General features: G+C 37.6%; 1 protein-coding gene across 12 annotated transcripts in view; it reads left to right on the top strand.

Moving 5' to 3' along the window:
- Nucleotides 1-18,457, top strand: part of RAPGEF6 (Rap guanine nucleotide exchange factor 6) — a 170,261-nt gene that overhangs the window by 78,313 nt on the left and 73,491 nt on the right. For 6 of the 12 annotated variants that reach the window (XM_045550716.1, XM_045550717.1, XM_045550718.1 and 3 more), the window contains 5 exons: nt 1,845-1,898; nt 8,709-8,886; nt 11,259-11,395; nt 13,608-13,766; nt 14,355-14,507. In XM_045550716.1, the coding sequence (XP_045406672.1) occupies nt 1,845-1,898; nt 8,709-8,886; nt 11,259-11,395; nt 13,608-13,766; nt 14,355-14,507 (681 nt within the window). The remainder of the gene's footprint in view (nt 1-1,844; nt 1,899-8,708; nt 8,887-11,258; nt 11,396-13,607; nt 13,767-14,354; nt 14,508-18,457) is intronic. The other 6 variants (XM_045550721.1, XM_045550723.1, XM_045550720.1 and 3 more) reach the window with 1 other exon arrangement.

The following is an 18,457-nucleotide window of genomic DNA, read 5'->3' as shown; positions in this document are numbered from 1 at the left end:
GTGTTCACCATTTTATAATAGCCAGAAAAAAAGAAAATTTTTTTAAAAATTAAAAACAGTGCAGTGGCTCGGAGGCCACTCGCTATGTTCACGTCATTGTTGGGCTCCGTGCATCCTGCCCCTCCCGAAAGAAATATCTTGTATAAGAAGTAAAATTGTTGCTCACCTCAAAATCAAAGCAGAGCTGTGGCTTCTCTGGACTCTGGTTTTCCAGGAAAGGAATCCTGAGGAAGACTAACCCTGGATCATTGAAGTTCAGGGATTTGGCTGTAGATTTCTCTCGGGATCAGTGGTAATGTCTGGACCTACATGGAGATGTTGTGTGGACAAATTATAGGAACCTGGTCTCACTGGAATATTTACATTTCTAAGCCAGATGTGATCCAGTTCTTTGAACAAGGAGCAGTGCTCTGGGTCATTGTGCAAGAAGGGACAAAAAGCACACAAATGGCGATTAAGGTCTCTTGGAAAGGCAGAGTGCTTTACTGTGAAATAGAAGATGATCTGTACACAGATGGTTCCCGTATCTTTGCAAAGATGCTGCAGGAATTTCTGAAGCGCGACACTTGATGTTAGCATCTGCAGATTGCCTACCTAGTAGCCAGCCAGCCTGGAGCTGGGACCGGAGTATACCTTACAGGTGGTGTTTGGAGGACCGTGGCCCTACATGTGACTGTCCTGCTTCCAACCTGCCATATATTTTCCTTCCTCAGTAGCACTGTCTGCAGTGGATTCTACCTTATAAGAGATTCACTGTAAGATTGGACAGACTGTAGACAGGCATCCTTGCCAGTTCTGCACATTACAAGGTGTCGAAGACAACACCTTTTCATACCCCAGCAGCTTGAAACTACCATTGGCTCTCCCCCTTCAGTTATTGCATTCAGTACTAAATCTTCTCCGATCTGCCTCCTATATCATTAATTGTGTGTATGTGTATGTGTGTTTTATGTTAACTGCTGTATAATTTACATATAGATATATGTATAGCTTACATCAAGATACAGAACATTTCGATCACCCTAGAAAGTACCCATATGACCCCTCTCCTGACCCCTGGCCCTTGGACACCGCTAGTCTCTTTTTCTGCCCTTACAGTTTTCCTTTTTCTATAAGGTCATATAAATGAGATCGTGTAGTTCAAACAAAAGATGATGATGTGAAACTTAGAAATTAACTAGTGGGATAAAAGTGTTAATGGCCGGGCATGGTGGCTCACGCCGATAATGCTAACAACTTGGGAGGCCACGGCAAGAGGATCACTTGAGGCCAGGAGTTCGAGACCAGCCTGGGCAACATGGTGAGACCCCATCTCTTTAAAAAAATGAAAAACATTAGCTGAGTGTGGTGGTGCACACCTGTAGTTCCATCTACTCAGGAGGCTGAGCTGAGAGGATCTCTCGAGCCCAGAAGTTCACGTCTTCAGTGAGCTGTGATTGTACCACTGCACTTCAGCCTAGGCAGCAGAGCGAGTCCCCATCTCAAAAAAGAGAAGTGTTAATGAATTTATGGAGAGTAACAGATAAAGGCAACAAAAGTATTGAAATTCTAGAGCCAAACAGGAACTCAGAAATTTAAAGGAGAAAGTTATGATAATGCTGGCATCAAATACGCAAAAATGTAAGATAAAATTTTTAAAGAGTGATCAAACAAGGTAAAAATCCTCAAACTCTGACTTAATAGTTAACTTTAGAATAATAGCCAAAAGATAGAAACAGCATAAAAGTTAAAACAAAAGCAAGCTAACAAAGATAGAACAAGGGGGAAAAATCAGAATTTTAAAACAAATAAATATATACACACATATCCACATACTTATATATGTTTTATATTTGTATACACAGAATGTAAATGTGAGTTCAGGAGCACCAATTGGTAACAATGTTTTTCTACGTGTGGTAAGTTTCTGGGTAATTTTTACTGTGTTCTTTAAATGAACATTATTTTTAATCTTGAGGGTGTAAATAGAGTGTACAGTTAAAAATAAAAGTTGAAAAACAATGTGGGAAAAGATTAAAGGCATAATTACTAGAGGGTAAATGGAATAAAAACAGAATAATAATAGATTGGTCAAATAAACCCCCAAAATACAAGATTTTTAGAACTACAATTAAAAAAGAAATTCATGGCTAAGGTAAATAATGTCACCCAACCAAATTGTGTGTGTGTGTGTGTGTGTGTGTGTGTGTGTGTGTGTGTTCCAGTCAGATTCTCAGAACTTAAGGGGAAGAAGAGTTGTTAGTGTTGGACCCTTGGTATTTGTCTTGATCTCAGGCTACCTTTGGAGTCCCTGGAAAGCTATGAATACACCCTTTAGTTACAGGTGTACATTGCCAATGTATATATATATCTTAGCCAGGGACAGTTGAAGTCATTTGTCTGGTTGTCTGAATTTAAGCATTTAAGAGATACTGAAAGTGAACACCTAGCCTGTAGCAGTATAAGCAAAACTTTGCAAAATGATACAAGTATTTTTAATTTGGAGAACTGGGGGGAAGAGAGAACGGATGTATCTTAACAGCAGTTCTTAACAAGGAAACTGTTTGTTCCGTTTTATATGGCCAGATGTGTGGCTGCATTCCCTGTGCATTCCCTTCTTGAGGGTTTCCATGTCTTCTGGTTTGAAAATAAAAGCCCTTGGCTCTCAAAGAATCTTCAAAGTAGGCCGGGTGCATTGCCTCCCACCTGTAGTCCTAGCACTTCAGGAGGCCAAGGCAGGAGGATTGCTTGAGGCCAGGAGTTTGAGACCAGGCTGAGCAAGAGTAAGACCCCGTCTCTACTAAAAATAGAAAAAATTAGCCAGGCATGGTGGCGCATGCCTGTAGTCCCAGCTTCTCAGGAGGCCAAGGCAGGAGGATCGCTTGAGCCCAAGGGTTTGAGGTAGTGAGCCATGAGGATGCCACTGCACTCTAGCCCGGGCAACACAGCGAGACTGTCTCCAAAAATAAAAAAGGAAAGAAAAGAAACTTCAAATAAAGTATTTACCACAGTCTGACCAAAAAAAAAAAAAAAAAGTCTGTGGTTCTGGTGTGAATATGTTTCTAATCAGATTAGCTTAAAATGTAGCTAAAAGTATACATCAAGGTTTTAGAATGCTCTTGGATAGAATATTTTATGCATCTTTAAAGAGCACTCAAGAGAATAAGGAGTATTTTTTTCTAGATTTTTTTCTGTTTATTTCAGTGTTTTCCCAGAGCTGGAATATTGTGAAGTATTAACTATTGAATAAAAGCATTTGCCTTTTCATTAATTCATTCTTGAGTAACCCAAGGCACACATTTCATCCCCCACGTATCTTTTTTGTTAGTTTCTATGTAGAAAGTAAATGTGCTCTTACAAATCTCAAGGCTCCAGTGACCACCTCTGGCGGCACGGTTCCCTGATGGACAGTTCCAGTGCCAGCCTCGCCAGACCCCTGGAGCCACGTTTCCGTCACTGCGCTCCTTTGTCACCTCAGCTGCCCTGGCCCCCACATTCTCTTCTACCTGTCGTTAATAGTACCCCTGGGAATATCATCTGAGGCCTAGATAAAATCTGTTTTTTTTTTTAAGACTGCCATTTTTTAACTCTTACTTGAAATAAATTACAAGAATGCTGTGACTTTAATTACTTCCTATTTAAAAAGCTTTAGTGCCTCGCCATTATGTAATTCACACCCTTCCCTCCAAATTCCAAGCCTTTCTCTTCTAACTACAATCTGCAGTCTCATTTTATATTCTACTATGCCCTCACTTACTCACTCTGCTCTCCATAAATTTACTCTGATGATGAAAAATATCAAGTGTGGATTCTGCTTCATGACATGTATGCGTGCTATCCCCTAAGTGTGTCTGCGTTTTCCTGGCCATGTGTTTTAGTCACGATCTTCTACCTGTAGCTCCACCTAGATGACATTTTCATATTGTCCCCATTGTTTCTCCAACAGGAAGAGATGTTCTCCTTCTTTGGAAGCCCACAGCAGTTTTTCTCTGGGTCATGGCACTTTTTCAATCTTCCTTTTTTTTTGTAGTTATTTATAAACTTGACATTTTTCATCATCAGGGTAAATTTATGGAGAGCAGAGTTGGTGTCTTACATTTATATCCCATGCTGAGCCAAGCACAGTGTTGGCACTTAGAAAGTAATCTAAAAATTTTTTTTTAGTTGAATTACATTTGAAAGTAGAAGCCAATATTGGTTCCAAAAAAATGCAGGCAGTCTCTGCTAACTAAAACTTCATTATCCAGAGCAAAGGAGACCTGACTTTGCCTGCCCTGTTGTGGAGACTGTGGGACGGGCAGCCTGGACAGCGTAACTATGAAAGATCAATTTCACCGAGTTCTTGCCCTGAGCAGGAAGACAAAGAGGAAACATAGGAACTGGATGGTCCATGAAAAAGATTAAATGAAATAGTATTTAGTAAAAATGGGAATTCAGGAAGGAGAAGCACTGAAAGTCTAAGGTTCTGGCTTAATACTTGCCCTAAATTTGAAAATGTGGTTTTTGTAAGTTTGTTGCCTCTTCATTCCAACCTGTAGTTCCCCTCATTGTAGCTTCATGTTTATCGAGATGCAAACAGGAAAAGGATATCCTCTGGTGGTTTATTTGAGGAAGGCCAAGTCATCAGAAAATCACCTCAGACTGTCTGCCTCACCAAATTGTGTTTACACATAGAGACACGTTCATATGACAGGAAAGGAAAAACACGAGATCTTTAGTACTTGTCTTAGTCTTATCGCCAATGTATGTATTTTTTCCTGGACTTAATTCATTTATTGTACTCTTTCTGCTGTCTTCCAGCTGCTAGGGTAAAATAGCTGAAAGGCTGGGACTCGGTCTTCTGCACACCTTACCTGCATGAGTGTGGAGTGTCTTGACCCACGTTTTTTGTACCAACTCTTGACATTATCATACAAGTCTCTAAGCTCTATTAAATTTTCTTTTTGTATTTTTCCCCTCTCTTTACTTCAGTTTGAGTAGTTTTTATTGTCCTTTCTTCAAGTTTACTCTTCTTCTAGTTTACATTTCCTTATTGAAATTCTCCAGTTTTCTCTAATTATGTTTTTTTCTTTTAAATCCTTGAATTTACTTATAATAACTGCTGAAAGTTCTTGTCTCCGAATTCTGTCGTCTCTGTTATTCCCAGGTCTCTTTATATTGATTGATTTTTTTTTTTTTTCTCCTGGTCATAGGTCAGATTTCTCAGCTTCACCTATCTGTTTTTATTCTATGCTGCACATTGTAGATGCTACATTAAAAAAAAATTCTTATTGAGGTATTAGAGAGTTAAGCTTCCTGTCTAGGAACTGCATCTTTGGAAGTATCATGCAGCGGGTGACTTCTACCCTTGGTGGTTATAGTATCTACCTTTATCTTAGGAACCTGGCCTGCCTTTGTTTAGTCGGGGATTTAGACCTTGGTTTCTGTTACACATAGTTTTTTTTACTTACTTATTTTTACATTAAAAAAAGATTTTTTTATTTCCTAGCATGTTTTTGGCCAGTATTATTTTTTATTATTAATTCCTATTTTGTTACCTTATCCTCTTGTATACTCTTAATATTTTAACAGCTTAGTGTATTTTTTAACTAATTTTATTCATTCTTTGTATACTACTTTGAAAAAAACATAGCTGTAAGAAGGCAATTATAAGAATCGAATACATTCTTTCCTTTGCATTTAGCTTTAAAGTGTTCGTAAGAGAATTCTTTTAATAACCTTCTGCCAGTGCTAGGCCCGTGAGTTCTGTTCTTCCTAAAGAGCTATCTTCTTAAAAGTCTTCATGTGTCATGCAGATGATAATAAGCCTTCTGTGTTGTCCATATATCTCACTTGCATCTTGCCTTTTTATGTTGAGTCATCCATCTTTTTATCAGACATAATCCAGACAGTGGGACGGAGACTAGGTTGAAGTGGTCTGGGTCAGAGGATGAAAACTTCAGTGAAAATAGGGTAGCTTAGGAACCTGAGTTTATAATGTCCATTGTACTTAAAAATTGATAAAATGGAAAAGGGCCATTCCTTTTCCATATTCTGAAAAATTAACTTGTATAAAAAAATGTTGCTTTAGTGTTCTTGAACTCTAGTTTCTTAGATTAAAATCTGTGTAAGTAAATAAGTTAGGTTTTGGAGAAAGTCATTTTAGCATGTACACATGTTTAAATTAAGACTACTTGCCTTTGAAAAGGCAAGTTTGTGGTTCTAAAAATGTATTACTCAGAAATATGCTCATTTAAACCCTAAAGTTTCGTAGCCAGAAAACAATTCAGAGCATACTAGTTAGTCATGAGATAGGATTACCCCTGTATGACCCTATCTTAGTCCGTTCAGGCCACTGTAACCAAATACTGTAGACTGGGTAGCTTATAAACAACAGAAATTTATTTCTTACAGCTCTCGGCTGGAAAATTCAAGATCAAAGCAGTGGCAGGTTTGGTGTCTGGCGAAGGCCGGTTTTCTGATCCGTAGATGGCACTTTGTAGCCTTGTCTGTGTGTGCTGGACGGGGCAGATGAGCTCCCCAGGGCCTCTGTAAGGGTGTTAATCCCCTTCATGAGAATTCTCATCGCCCCGTCCCAGTCTATCTAAGCACTGTCACCTTAGGGGTTAGGATTTCAGTGTAAGAATTTTGGGAGGACACAAACATTCATACCATACCAGACCCTTCAGAGCCAGCTTGTCCAATCTTAAAGACCTCAAGTGAGATATTTAGTCTGGATTGTCAACCAGCTATTACATAAAGCTGTGCAGAAATCCAAGGGAAGTATAAGGCGTAGTCTTTAGAAACAGATGAAGACTCTTTCAGTTGCAGATATCAAAGCCCTATGTTGAATGTACAAAGGCCAAAAGGATAATTTATTGACCCTCAGAGAAAGCAGAGGCAGCGCCGGCCTCAGGGAACCTGGATTTTTGCAGGCGTGTCTGCCCGTTTGTCTTTCTCTCCCTGGTCTTCAGACTCCCTGTAGCTTGCTTATTTTTACTTCCTCTCTTTCTCTGCTTTCTGTCACCAGTGCTCTTCGCTGCATGTGCTGTGTTCTTTCTTTCTCTGTCCTGCGTGCTCTTTCTGTTGCTTTGTTGCTGTCTCTGTCTCTTTCTGTGTCTGCCTCTCCTGGTTAGCATCTTCCTCCCCCTTCCCCGGCCCCTGTCACTGCCTAGTGGTTTCCTTTTCTCCAGTCAGAGAAAGGCATTTTCATGTGGCTGTAGACTGTCTGCTCTCAACATTTTTCCAATTCAGCAACCAGAGAAGAAAGGATGTGCTGCTTCCAGCTCCATTAGGTATAAAAATCTGGAGAAAAAGCCTTTCCACCGTACCTTCCGTAGCCAGGGAACCCAGTGCTGTTTCCCACTGGAATCTCTGAGTTTAAGAGGGAGAGGAACAGCAGTCCTCAAACGCAGGAAGATCTGGGCAGATAAACTAGCCAATGTTCAAAACAAGAAATGATACTTAAATGTTTGGATGAAGATCCTATAGTCTTCACTAATACTCACATTTGCTTATTTTTTTATTATTATGGAATTCCTGTCCACTTTTTTCTGTTATAACTTTAATATTCATGCTTTTTCATTTATAATATTAATCAAGTGAATATAATATTTAGAAATATTTTTTAATAATGCATTTCAGGACAATTTCATTTTCTGAGAGACATCATTTTCTATGAATGACCTTTTAATGTATGGGTTTTAAAATTTTTTTAAATATGTTCTCTAGATTTTTTTCCACTTTCCAAAGTAGAGGATAATTTAGAGTTTTTAAAAATTTGGTATTTTCTTTTCTTTTTTTTTTTTGAGACAGAGTTTCGCTTTGTTGCCCGGGCTAGAGTGAGTGCCGTGGCTTCAGCCTAGCTCACAGCAACCTCAAACTCCTGGGCTTCAGCAATCCTACTGCCTCAGCCTCCTGAGTAGCTGGGACTACAGGCATGTGCCACCATGCCCGGCTAATTTTTTTGTATATATATTTTTAGTTGGCCAGATAATTTCTTTCTATTTTTTCAGTAGAGACGAAGTCTCGCTCTTGCTCAGGCTGGTCTCGAACTCCTGACCTTGAGCGATCCACCCGCCTCAGCCTCCCAGAGTGCTAGGATTATAGGCGTGAGCGGCTACTATGTTTTCAAACTTATAGTTGTAGGTATAAGTTCATTTTAAAGATTAGTTAGAATAATTGCAGCCCTTTGCACACTATTAGATTCAGCAATAAGGTATTGGGAAGTGGTGGGTATTGGTTCAATCCTTTATGATGGGTCTATGTTAGCACATTTCAGTACTGTTCTTTACCTCTAAATTTGTTCTTAATTTACATGATTACCTATCCTGCTAGACTTCAATTCTCTGTGGATGACAAAAGAGTATCTTTTTCACAACACCCAGCATAAGCTAAAGGGCACTCATAAAGTGATTATTGGTTAACTTTCTCTTTCTTGTACTTTGTTTTAGAAAACTTTGTACTTTCAAGAAATGCAAGTATTTGTTGGAAAAGAGAACTTTCCAACTAAATTTACTGGTTCAGATTTATCACCTAGTTGTCACACTGTGGAATGATGAACTTGTATTTTGGACAGAAAGAAACCTTTTTAAAATAAGTATCATTTCATTATATTCTTGATACAGTGTGCAGCATTGCCTAATTCTTTATAATATTTTGTAAGGAAGGGGTAGATTTGATTAATTCAAACTATGACATATGATATTTTTAACATGAAAATGATAAGTGATCAAGATTTATTTCTGTAGGCTACGGAGAGTGAGGTAGGAGATGTAGATTTAACACGTCTGCCAGAAGGACCTGTTGATTCTGAGGATGAAGAAGAGGAAGATGAAGAAATTGATCGAACAGATCCATTGCAGGGGCGAGATCTTGTTCGAGAATGTCTTGAAAAGGAGCCTGCAGACAAAACTGATGACGACATTGGTAAGAAATACGTCTGTTCACAATAAGATTTTGTAACTTTTATGCAATTACCTATTACCACATAACAAATTCCTCCAAAATTATTTAATGGCTTTAAACAACATATAATACATTTATGTCTAAGTTTTTATGGGCCAGGAATTCAGGAGCAGCTTAGCTGGGTGGTTCTGGCTCAGTGTCTCTGATGGGGCCGTAGTCATCCGAGTCCTCACTGGTCGGAGCGGGAGGATCTGTGTCCAAGGTGGCTGCTCAAAATGGCTTTTGGCACAATTTCCTCAGTTCCTCTTCGTGTGGGCTTCTCACAGGCTGCTTTGCAACATCAGTGGCTTCCCCCAAAGTAAGTAATCCATGAGAGAATAAAGCAGATGCTACAATGTCTTTTACGACCTGGATTCAGGAGTGACACATCACTTCTGCCAAATTCTGTTTGTCACACTGAACAACCCTGATACAACATGGTGTAGGGACTGTACCAGGGCATGAATGTCAGGAGGTAGGAATCATTGAGAGCCATCTTTGAGGGAGGCTACAATAATTGATAAAGCAAAAGCTTTGATTACATTAAACTACTTTAAGCCTTCATGTTCGTAAGACATTAAAACACAATTCAACAATGTCCATTGTCTGTGAATTAGCTTTTTTAAAACTTTTGAGTATGTTTAACCATCATATTTTGTATTTCTCTACCTTGAAAAAAAAAATATATATATATATATTTTAATTTTTGGCTAAAATTTTATGAATTTTCCTTATGTAGTTTTTTTACAGAACTAGTACTTACTATACTTTGGGAAGTTGAATGATACTAAAGAGGCTAATGTTATTTTTAACACATTGACTGCCACACTAGAAAAAATTTTTTTTTCCTTTGGGCCATGGTGTTTTATTACAAAAATAGAATAAAAACTTTGAAAACAAAATGATTCTTCCTAATGAAAAATTTGTTATTTTTTATTATTTTCTGTGCATAAGTTATATGCAATTTAAAAAATAGTTCTTTCAGCCCCAGAGGTGAAGAGAGATACAAGTTACATGTGCTTCACGAGGCCCCAGGCTCAAAACTAGCATGAGTTAAGTACAACTCACATGGCAGTTAATGTGCTAAGGAATAAAGATTACCTAATGTCAGTTATATATGGCTATGATTCAATTGAGATTTTATTCTAGATTTCATTTTTATAATAGTCATATTATTGTCATTCAAATTAGAATATGCTGCTACCAATAAGAATCATAATTTGTTTGGGGTAAAGATCAACATATTTGAACATTCCTTTTCATTCCAAAGATACGATATAGTTAAATAAGCTACAGTGTAGATTCATGTTGTAAATACTATCTGGACAGAAATTGAAAATGCTTTTTTTTTTTTTTTTTTTGAGACAGTGTCTTGCTTTGTTGTCCAGGCTAGAGTGCAGTGGTGTCATCATAGCTCTCTGCAACCTCAGACTCCGGGACTCAAACAGTTCTCTTGGCTCACACTCCTGGGTAGCTGGGAACTACGGGCACGTGCCACCACGTCCAGCTAATTTTTCTGTATTTTGTACAGACAGGAGTCTCACTCTTGCTCAGGCTGGTCTGGAACTCCTGGCAATCCTCCTGCCTCAGCCTCCCAGAGTGCTAGGGTTACAGGTGTGAGCCACTGCACCAGGCCTGAAAGTGCATTTTTAATGATAAAGAATTGTATACTATAACAAATTTTCAGAAAATTTTTTAAACATTGGAATATAATTAACTCCAGTTTTCTTGGGTATATAGCACCTTATTTCATTTTTGTTTAATCTCTTAGCTGACTGCTTGTATGTGTTTCTTCCTTATATTTATTACACGTGTCTACACCAGGGATTGGACTGAGGCACCAGTAAACATTTGTTGGTTAAGTTAAAGAGAGTTACCTAGTTGCTATGACAAATCTTGAGCTAGAATTCACGTTTGTTATCTCAAATTTAAATAATTACCTACACTTACTAAGAGCAATAAAAAAGCCCTCTAGACTGGTAAGAACTTAGACAAAAGGCTTTTTCAGTAATCTGTTAGATAAAAGGGCATCACTAAACTTCACCACCATGGAGTGGCACCTCCGACAAGGAAAGTTAGACATGCTCTCCAGCCTCATCTGAACCTGTGTAGTTTCCTCGTTTTCTCTGGTGGTTGTGCATTCTAGTGTCTTCCAACATGCCCATATTTATGTGTGAATCTAAATATATGTGTAAACCAAATGATTTTTTTAAATCAACAGTTATGGTTTCTCTGCTTTAGCAGCGTAAATTTTTAAGTTGATTAGGAAATCAGCTATTGAATTCTAGATTTTGTTATATCTTTAAGGTATAATCCTTGATGGTCTTTATACTAGGATTTCTGTTTTCTTGTAGAACAACTTCTGGAGTTTATGCACCAGCTCCCTGCTTTTGCAAACATGACCATGTCTGTAAGGAGAGAACTCTGCTCAGTGATGATTTTTGAAGTGGTAGAGCAGGCTGGAGCTGTTATTCTTGAAGATGGGCAAGAGGTATGTTAGCAAATAAATGATACACATTATTTAGTATGGCCACTAATTTTTGGAATAATTTAATTTCCATAAACTTGTATAAATCCTGATTTTTTAACTTCTACAATTTTTTAAATGAATGCTGACTTTTTATAGTTTCTGAAGAGATAAGTTTTTGTTTCTGCTTTACTTTATCTTAATATTTGATTTACTAGAATGGACTTTGTGCAGAATAGGTGCTTAATAAATAATGTTCACTGACCCAAATTTGCTTTTACTTCTCAAAATAGTTTCTAAGACTTTCTAAAAGATTCTTAATTATTGTTCTATATGTATACTTTTATCATTACTATTTAAATGTTTATCAAATATTTACTCTCCTAATTTCTGTTATACATTTCTGTAAACAAACAATGAGGGAAATGTATTGGTACCAATGCCTCCTAGTGGACTGCTGCCAGTCGAGGCATTTGCGTGGCAGTTCCGTGTTCAAAATGGGCAACTTGTGGGTGAGTAAAGAAAGGCTGCGGAGGGATTGGGAAGTGTTGCTGCTGTTAAGAAATGCTTCACTGTTTTCTTACCAAGTATGTAGAGATTAATGCTGAGATGTGAGTAAAGGAACATTGTTATGTACTGCTAGTAGGAACATCAGTTGGTACAGCAATTCTGAAAAGTCATTTAGAAATTCCTCTCGCAGCCTGCTGTTACTCCACTGACGAGCGTCTGTTCTGAGGACATACGTAAAATTCTGAATTATTTCAAAAGATGTTCATTGCAGTATGTTTATAATATAAATTATATAATTTGTATATTTATAAGTATATCACATAATTATATATTTATTTTCATAAAATAGAAATGATATGTAAGTAAAAATTCATCATGACCAAAATATAATCCAATAATAAGCAATGTTTATTTTAGCTGGATTGTTATATTGCTACAGGATATAATATTATATAGGTACTCTAATTATTTTTAAATTATTTGATAGAAGTTCTTTGAGGGCAGAGCCCTTTTCTCTAACTCTATTTACATATTTTCTCCCCACATCCTAGAAAACATCTGGCAAATAGAATATGCTCCCCCCAAAAGTTTGATGAACAAGTGAACATAGTGTTTTTTTAAACCAGGATAGTCTCAATCTTTCAACAATATAAAATAATACATACAGGAGAGAAGTAAATGAAACTTTAAAGAACTGTGTGCAAGCAGTAGGATTTTGAGTAACTTTTCTTTTCCGCAAGTTTTTTGCATTCTTTTAATTTTCCACAATTCTGTCAGGAAAAATGTGTTGTATCTGCTTTGTACCAGGTACTATTCTAGACACAGAGACACAGTGGTGAAAAAAACCAGGCACAGTGCCTGTCCTCCAGTAGCTTGTATAATACATAAGTTCTACAGTGAGTATATTTTATGTTTAAAAGAGTTAAGAAAAGTACACTTTTGAAAAAAGTATTTCTTATCGCCACTGATTACCCTTCAGCACTGACAATCTAGATTTCCCTTAAATCACATTAAAACGGTTAAAAGTTTAGGCTTATAAGAGGAGTTGGATATTGAAGGAGAATAAGTGGTCTTTCGTTGATACCCAGTAGACTTTTAAAATATATCTTCTTGGAGCATTAAATACTAACATATAAATGAAGGCAGTTTTTTCTTAAGAGAAATTTGAATATTTCATTTTAGATATCCCTCAAAATTCAGTCTTTTACTGGTCTTTCTGAATTAATCGCTAGCTATCTGTTTTTTTTTTTTTTGAATGCTTGCTATGTGCCAGGCACTGTTCTAAGGACTTACTATGTATTAAGTCATTTAATTAACACAGTAGTTCTGTGATAGATACTGTTGCTAATGGCCATTTCAACAGTAGGGAAATTGAGGCCCAGGAAGGTTAAATAACTTGCCCGAAGTCACTCAGCTACTTGGTCGCATGGTCTGGATTAAGATTCCAAGAGATTGTGTTCTTAAACATTATATTATTTTGCCACGGAGAATTTGATCAATTATGAAAGCCCTTGTTTGGTGACTAAAAGAAGAAAGTAAAATAAACTTTAGTGGTTTGCATAGACAAGGCATAGGGTATTACTAACAGAGTATTTTGTAATATAACTAGATCCTTCTTTTTCTTTTTAAAATTATGCAAATTATGTATATTGATAGATTCTTTTTCAAAGTTAACATATAACTATCTTTTTAAAAAGAGTCTTAAAACCTTTGTTTTTCTCTATAGCTCGACTCATGGTATGTCATTTTAAATGGCACTGTAGAAATCAGTCATCCAGATGGAAAAGTTGAAAATCTGTTTATGGGAAATAGTTTTGGAATTACTCCCACTCTGGATAAGCAATACATGCATGGAATTGTCAGGACTAAAGTAGATGATTGTCAGGTAAGCTTATTTCTTTGGTCAAGTACTCTTGCTTGTTTTTTGATTTAAAATGGCCAAGCATGTTTTTTCTTCCTCAAAATAAAATAGCTTGATTTGAGAATTAGGAGTTTCAAATAGCTCACAGTTAATAGAGGAAACTAGATTTTATATCTGCCTCAGATATTTGTGGAATTGAGTAAGCTATAAATTTTCAAAAGAGAATACATACCAAATAAATGCTGGTTTGTTAAATTTCTATTTGGCATTAGCCAGCTCAGTCTTTTTTTAGAAAAATAAAGAAAAGAAATAGGAACTTCTGAGTTGTTTGTTTCTAATTTACTCCTTCTTCACGGTTTCTTTGCATAGTGTCTGTTTTGAGAGAAGTAGATGTTCACTTCTCCTTTTAAAGAGCAAAATTCAAACAGATTAGACTTCTTTGGGACCCTTTGTGCCTCAGTTGTGTCACCATGATTTTTGTTAAGGGTTAAAGGAATTGAATGAAAAATAACTGATGCACTTGACTTCCTACCTGTGTGCCCTGCCCTGGCGCCTGGTAATACATTTATGTACTGTAGGTTCACTAACTGTCCCCATGTTGTTCTTGGACAGTTTGTCTGCATAGCCCAGCAGGATTATTGGAGAATTTTAAATCATGTGGAAAAAAACACCCACAAAGTTGAGGAAGAGGGAGAAATTGTCATGGTGCATGAGCACCGTGAACTAGACCGGAGTGGAACCAGGAAAGGACATATTGTAATCAAGGTGGGTGTTTTTATTGATTATTCTAGTCACTAATAGAGGAAAGCTTTCATCTTGTTTTTAAAAACCACTTTTTGAACCACTTTTTGAGTAGTGCTGGATAATTCACTAGCATATTGAAGTCTAATCTAAATAAATGTGTTGGCTCTTTTATCTTTTTCTGAGCTGGTTTTTATACATTTTAATGATGAATGATGACTTACTGCCATTTAATGGGATTGGGTATGGGTAGCGTATTATGTTAGAATATACTGTTCGAAGTTTTTCCTCGCAGATTTATTTGATAATCCGCTAATAATGTAAGTTGATTTCATCAAAGACAGCAGTATTTATAGACAACACAGAAAGTTCCAGGACCAACCATACAGGCATAGGAAATTCTAGGTGAAGATGCACAGTGCTTGCTTGAATCTCTGTGCCATTGCAATAGGCATCTGCTTTTCTTATCTGATAATGGAGGTGATACAACAAGGCTTTATTCGGGCTGAATGAGGTAAATGTAGAGCCATAGCACGATTGTAGAGTCTGAGTTTTAATCCTCACACTGTTTTCCCTTCTCTAGGTCTTGTCTTTCCCTACTCCTGGCCTTCCCCCCTTGTCTCTTTAAAGACCTCTGGATGTAAACTAGAGCAATTACAGTTGAAGGAGAGGAAATAAACGCACAGCTGTTTCTTTTCAAGCTAGTCTTGCTTGCAAAATAAGTGGGTCTTTATTAATTGCTACTGGAACAATTTATTTAATAGTGTGAAGGAGATAAGTTAGAGAGATGATTTGAGGTCTGATGTTATGTTCATTCTTCCTTGGCAGTAAGGCTGTTCCTCGGAACTGTCTCTTTCTTTTCCTAAACAGGTGAGTGTAAGCTTTGTTTGTAGAAAAGGTGAGCATATACGTGGACTGCCATAGGCTAATGCATATACTTTTTCATTTTAGCTCATTTTGTCTTTTTGCGGGGGAGGAACTCATGTTTTTTAGTAATTGATTTCTAAATAATTTCAAACTTACAGAATAGTTGCAAGAACAGTACGGAGAGCTCCCTGGCAACTGTTACTATTTCACTGCACTTGTTCTGTTATCATCAGTCTTTTTCTGAAGCATTTGAGAGCAATCTGCAATGATGATGCCTCATCATTCCTGAGTATTTCCTAAAAACAAAGATACTCTCCTACATGAACACCACAGAGTCCTTCAAGTTAGGAAGTAAACATTGTTAAATAAAACCATTCAGCCCAAAGACCCTATTTAGATTTTTACCAACTGTCCCAGCAAGGTCTTTTTTCATTTCTGGTCCAGAATCTTATATAGGAGCATAGCTGCATCTACTTGTCATGTCATTTCTGTCTAAACCACTTCCTCAGTCCTTCCCTGTTGTTCATGTGCGCAGCAGTGTTAAAGAATACGGATTTTACATTCTGTAGTATCACCTTTCACCTGGGTCTTTCCAGTGTTTTCTCCTGACCAGAGTCAAGTCGTGCTTTCCCAGGAGGAATTCCACGGAAATGGTGTTGTGCTCTTCTCCGTCATCACATCAGGGGGACATGATGTCAGCCTGTTGTCCCACCAGTGGTGAAGTTCACTTTGACGAACTGGTCGTGTTAGTGTCTGTCTGCCCAGGTTCTTCACTGTAAAGTCACCGTCTTACGCTTTGTGGCTGTTAAGTACTTGGTGGAGAGATGTTCTGAGGTAGCATCAGTACACTGTCCACAGACCTGTAGGTATCCACTAGGTAGGAACTGCTGCCCACCAGTCTTTGCTTCCATTGCCTACTCTTACCTCGAATGGTGATATGCTATTTCCATAATTTCTTTTTTTTTTTTTTTTTTTTTTTTTTTTGAGACAGGGTCTCGCTCTGTTGCCTGGGCTACAGTGAGTGCCGTGGCATCAGCCTCGCTCACAGCAACCTCAAACTCCTGGGCTCAAGCGATCCTTCTGCCTCAGCCTCCCGAGTAGCTGGGACTACAGGCATGCGCCACCATGCCCGGCTAATTTTTTTTTTTTTCTATATGTATTTTTAGTTGGCCAGATTATCTGTTTCTATTTTTTAGTAGAGACAGGGTCTCGCTCTTGCTCAGGCTGGTCCATAATTTCTTATACATTTACTAGCTGCCACTTTACTGTAAGAATGAGCCTTCTCTTCTCTAGTAATTTATGTATGTTGGTATAAGCTAACATTGTATTCCCTTACCATTCATATTATCCTTAGGCTCAAATTGTCCCCAATTTAGCCAGTGAGTCCCTCTTAAAACTGACTCCTGTATTGTTTATACATGTCCCCTTCATTCTTAGAGCACTTCTTTATAATCTGGGAAATAATAAGGCTCATTTTGACCTTTTCCTGCTCCAGCTCTGGAATCGGCCATTTATCCAGAGAGCCCTGGATCTGTTGGAACATAGCATTTGTAAACCCAGATCTGTGCATTTGGTTCATTGCTGCTGATGTCTCATTGCTTTTAGAGCTTCTCATCAGACAGATCTAGGAAATGTATACATATACATGGTCATTAAATATGAAATGCCTGATTTCTAATCAAAAGTGTAGCTTATTATATCTCAAACAAGAAGCAATACAGTTAATCAAAGTATGTGCCTAAACCGTTGACACAGTTTTGCTGTCTTAATGGTAGCTTGTTTATGTCAGCAGCAAAAAAGCCTGGAGAGCAAGTGGCAATGAAATTGCAAAAGGTGTTTTCCACCATTTGTTGAGAAGTGAATATTTTTCTGTGTAAGAAGCAGTCCAAAACCTGGAAGAAGTGGTAGTCAGTTGGTGCAAGGTCTGGTGAATATGGTGGATGACAGAGTTTCCAAGTCCAGCTGCTGTAGTTTGAGCAGCATTGTTTGTGCAACATGTGGTTGAGCATTGTCTTGCAAGAGGGTTGTCCTGTCTGTATTGACCGGTCTCAGCTGCTTAATTGCAAGCATCCTCATCATTTCATCCAGTTGGTTGCAGTAGACATCTGCTGTAATCAACTCACCAGGTTTCATGAAGCTGTAGTGGGTAATACCAGTGCTGGACCACCAGACACCATTAGCTTTTTTTGTTGAATATTTGGTTTGGGACTGTTTCGGCATTTCCTCTTTAACCAACGATTATGCCAAATGCGATTGTCAAAAAGAATCCATTTTTGATCACATGTACCAATATGGTGTAGAAATGGTTCGCCTTTATGTCATAACAGCAAAGAAAGGCAAGCTTCGAGACGATTTCTCTTCTGACGCTCTTTAATTCTTGTGGAACCCATCTGTTGAGCTTCTTCACGTGCCAGTTTGTTTCAAGTGGTCCAATATTGTTGGAATATTAATGTCAGACCTTTCTGGTAATTCTCACGTAGGTTGAGGTATATTTGCTTCCACTACAGCTTTCAGGTCATCATTCTCCACCTTGGTCTCAGGTCACCCACATGGCTCATTTTCAAGATTAAAGTCACCAGAATGGAACTTCTCAAACCATTGACGTCTGCGTTCATTAGCCACATCCTTCCCAAACACTTTGATGATATTTCAAGCTGTCTGCACTACATTGGTTCTATGACGGAACTCATAATCAAAAATAACACGAATTTTTGACTTATCCATGGTTTTATAAAAATTGCTTTAAAAAAAAATTTGAAAGATAATCACAAGCCCAAATGTACTTTTGAGTGACTGTTTACCTTCACAAAAAAGTAAAACAAAAAAAAAAGTGAAATGTCACAGATATCAACTGTCAAACTTAGTACTTAAGGAAATTGGACATTTCATACTTAACACATTAACTGCCAGGTGAGTTGTATGTAACTCACACTATTTTTGAGACCGGGGCCTCCTGAAGCATGTGTAACTCACATGTCTCTTTACCTTGGGAGCCACGAGAACTATTTTTCAAGTTGCATATAACTCACGCACAGAAAACAGTAAAAAATAACAAATTTTTCATTGAATTAGTAAGGGTCATTTTGTTTTCAAAGTTTTTATTCTGT

The sequence above is a fragment of the Lemur catta genome, chromosome 5 (assembly GCF_020740605.2).
Source record: "Lemur catta isolate mLemCat1 chromosome 5, mLemCat1.pri, whole genome shotgun sequence".
Taxonomy (NCBI): domain Eukaryota; kingdom Metazoa; phylum Chordata; class Mammalia; order Primates; family Lemuridae; genus Lemur; species Lemur catta.
This window is presented reverse-complemented; position numbering and strand designations above follow the sequence as displayed.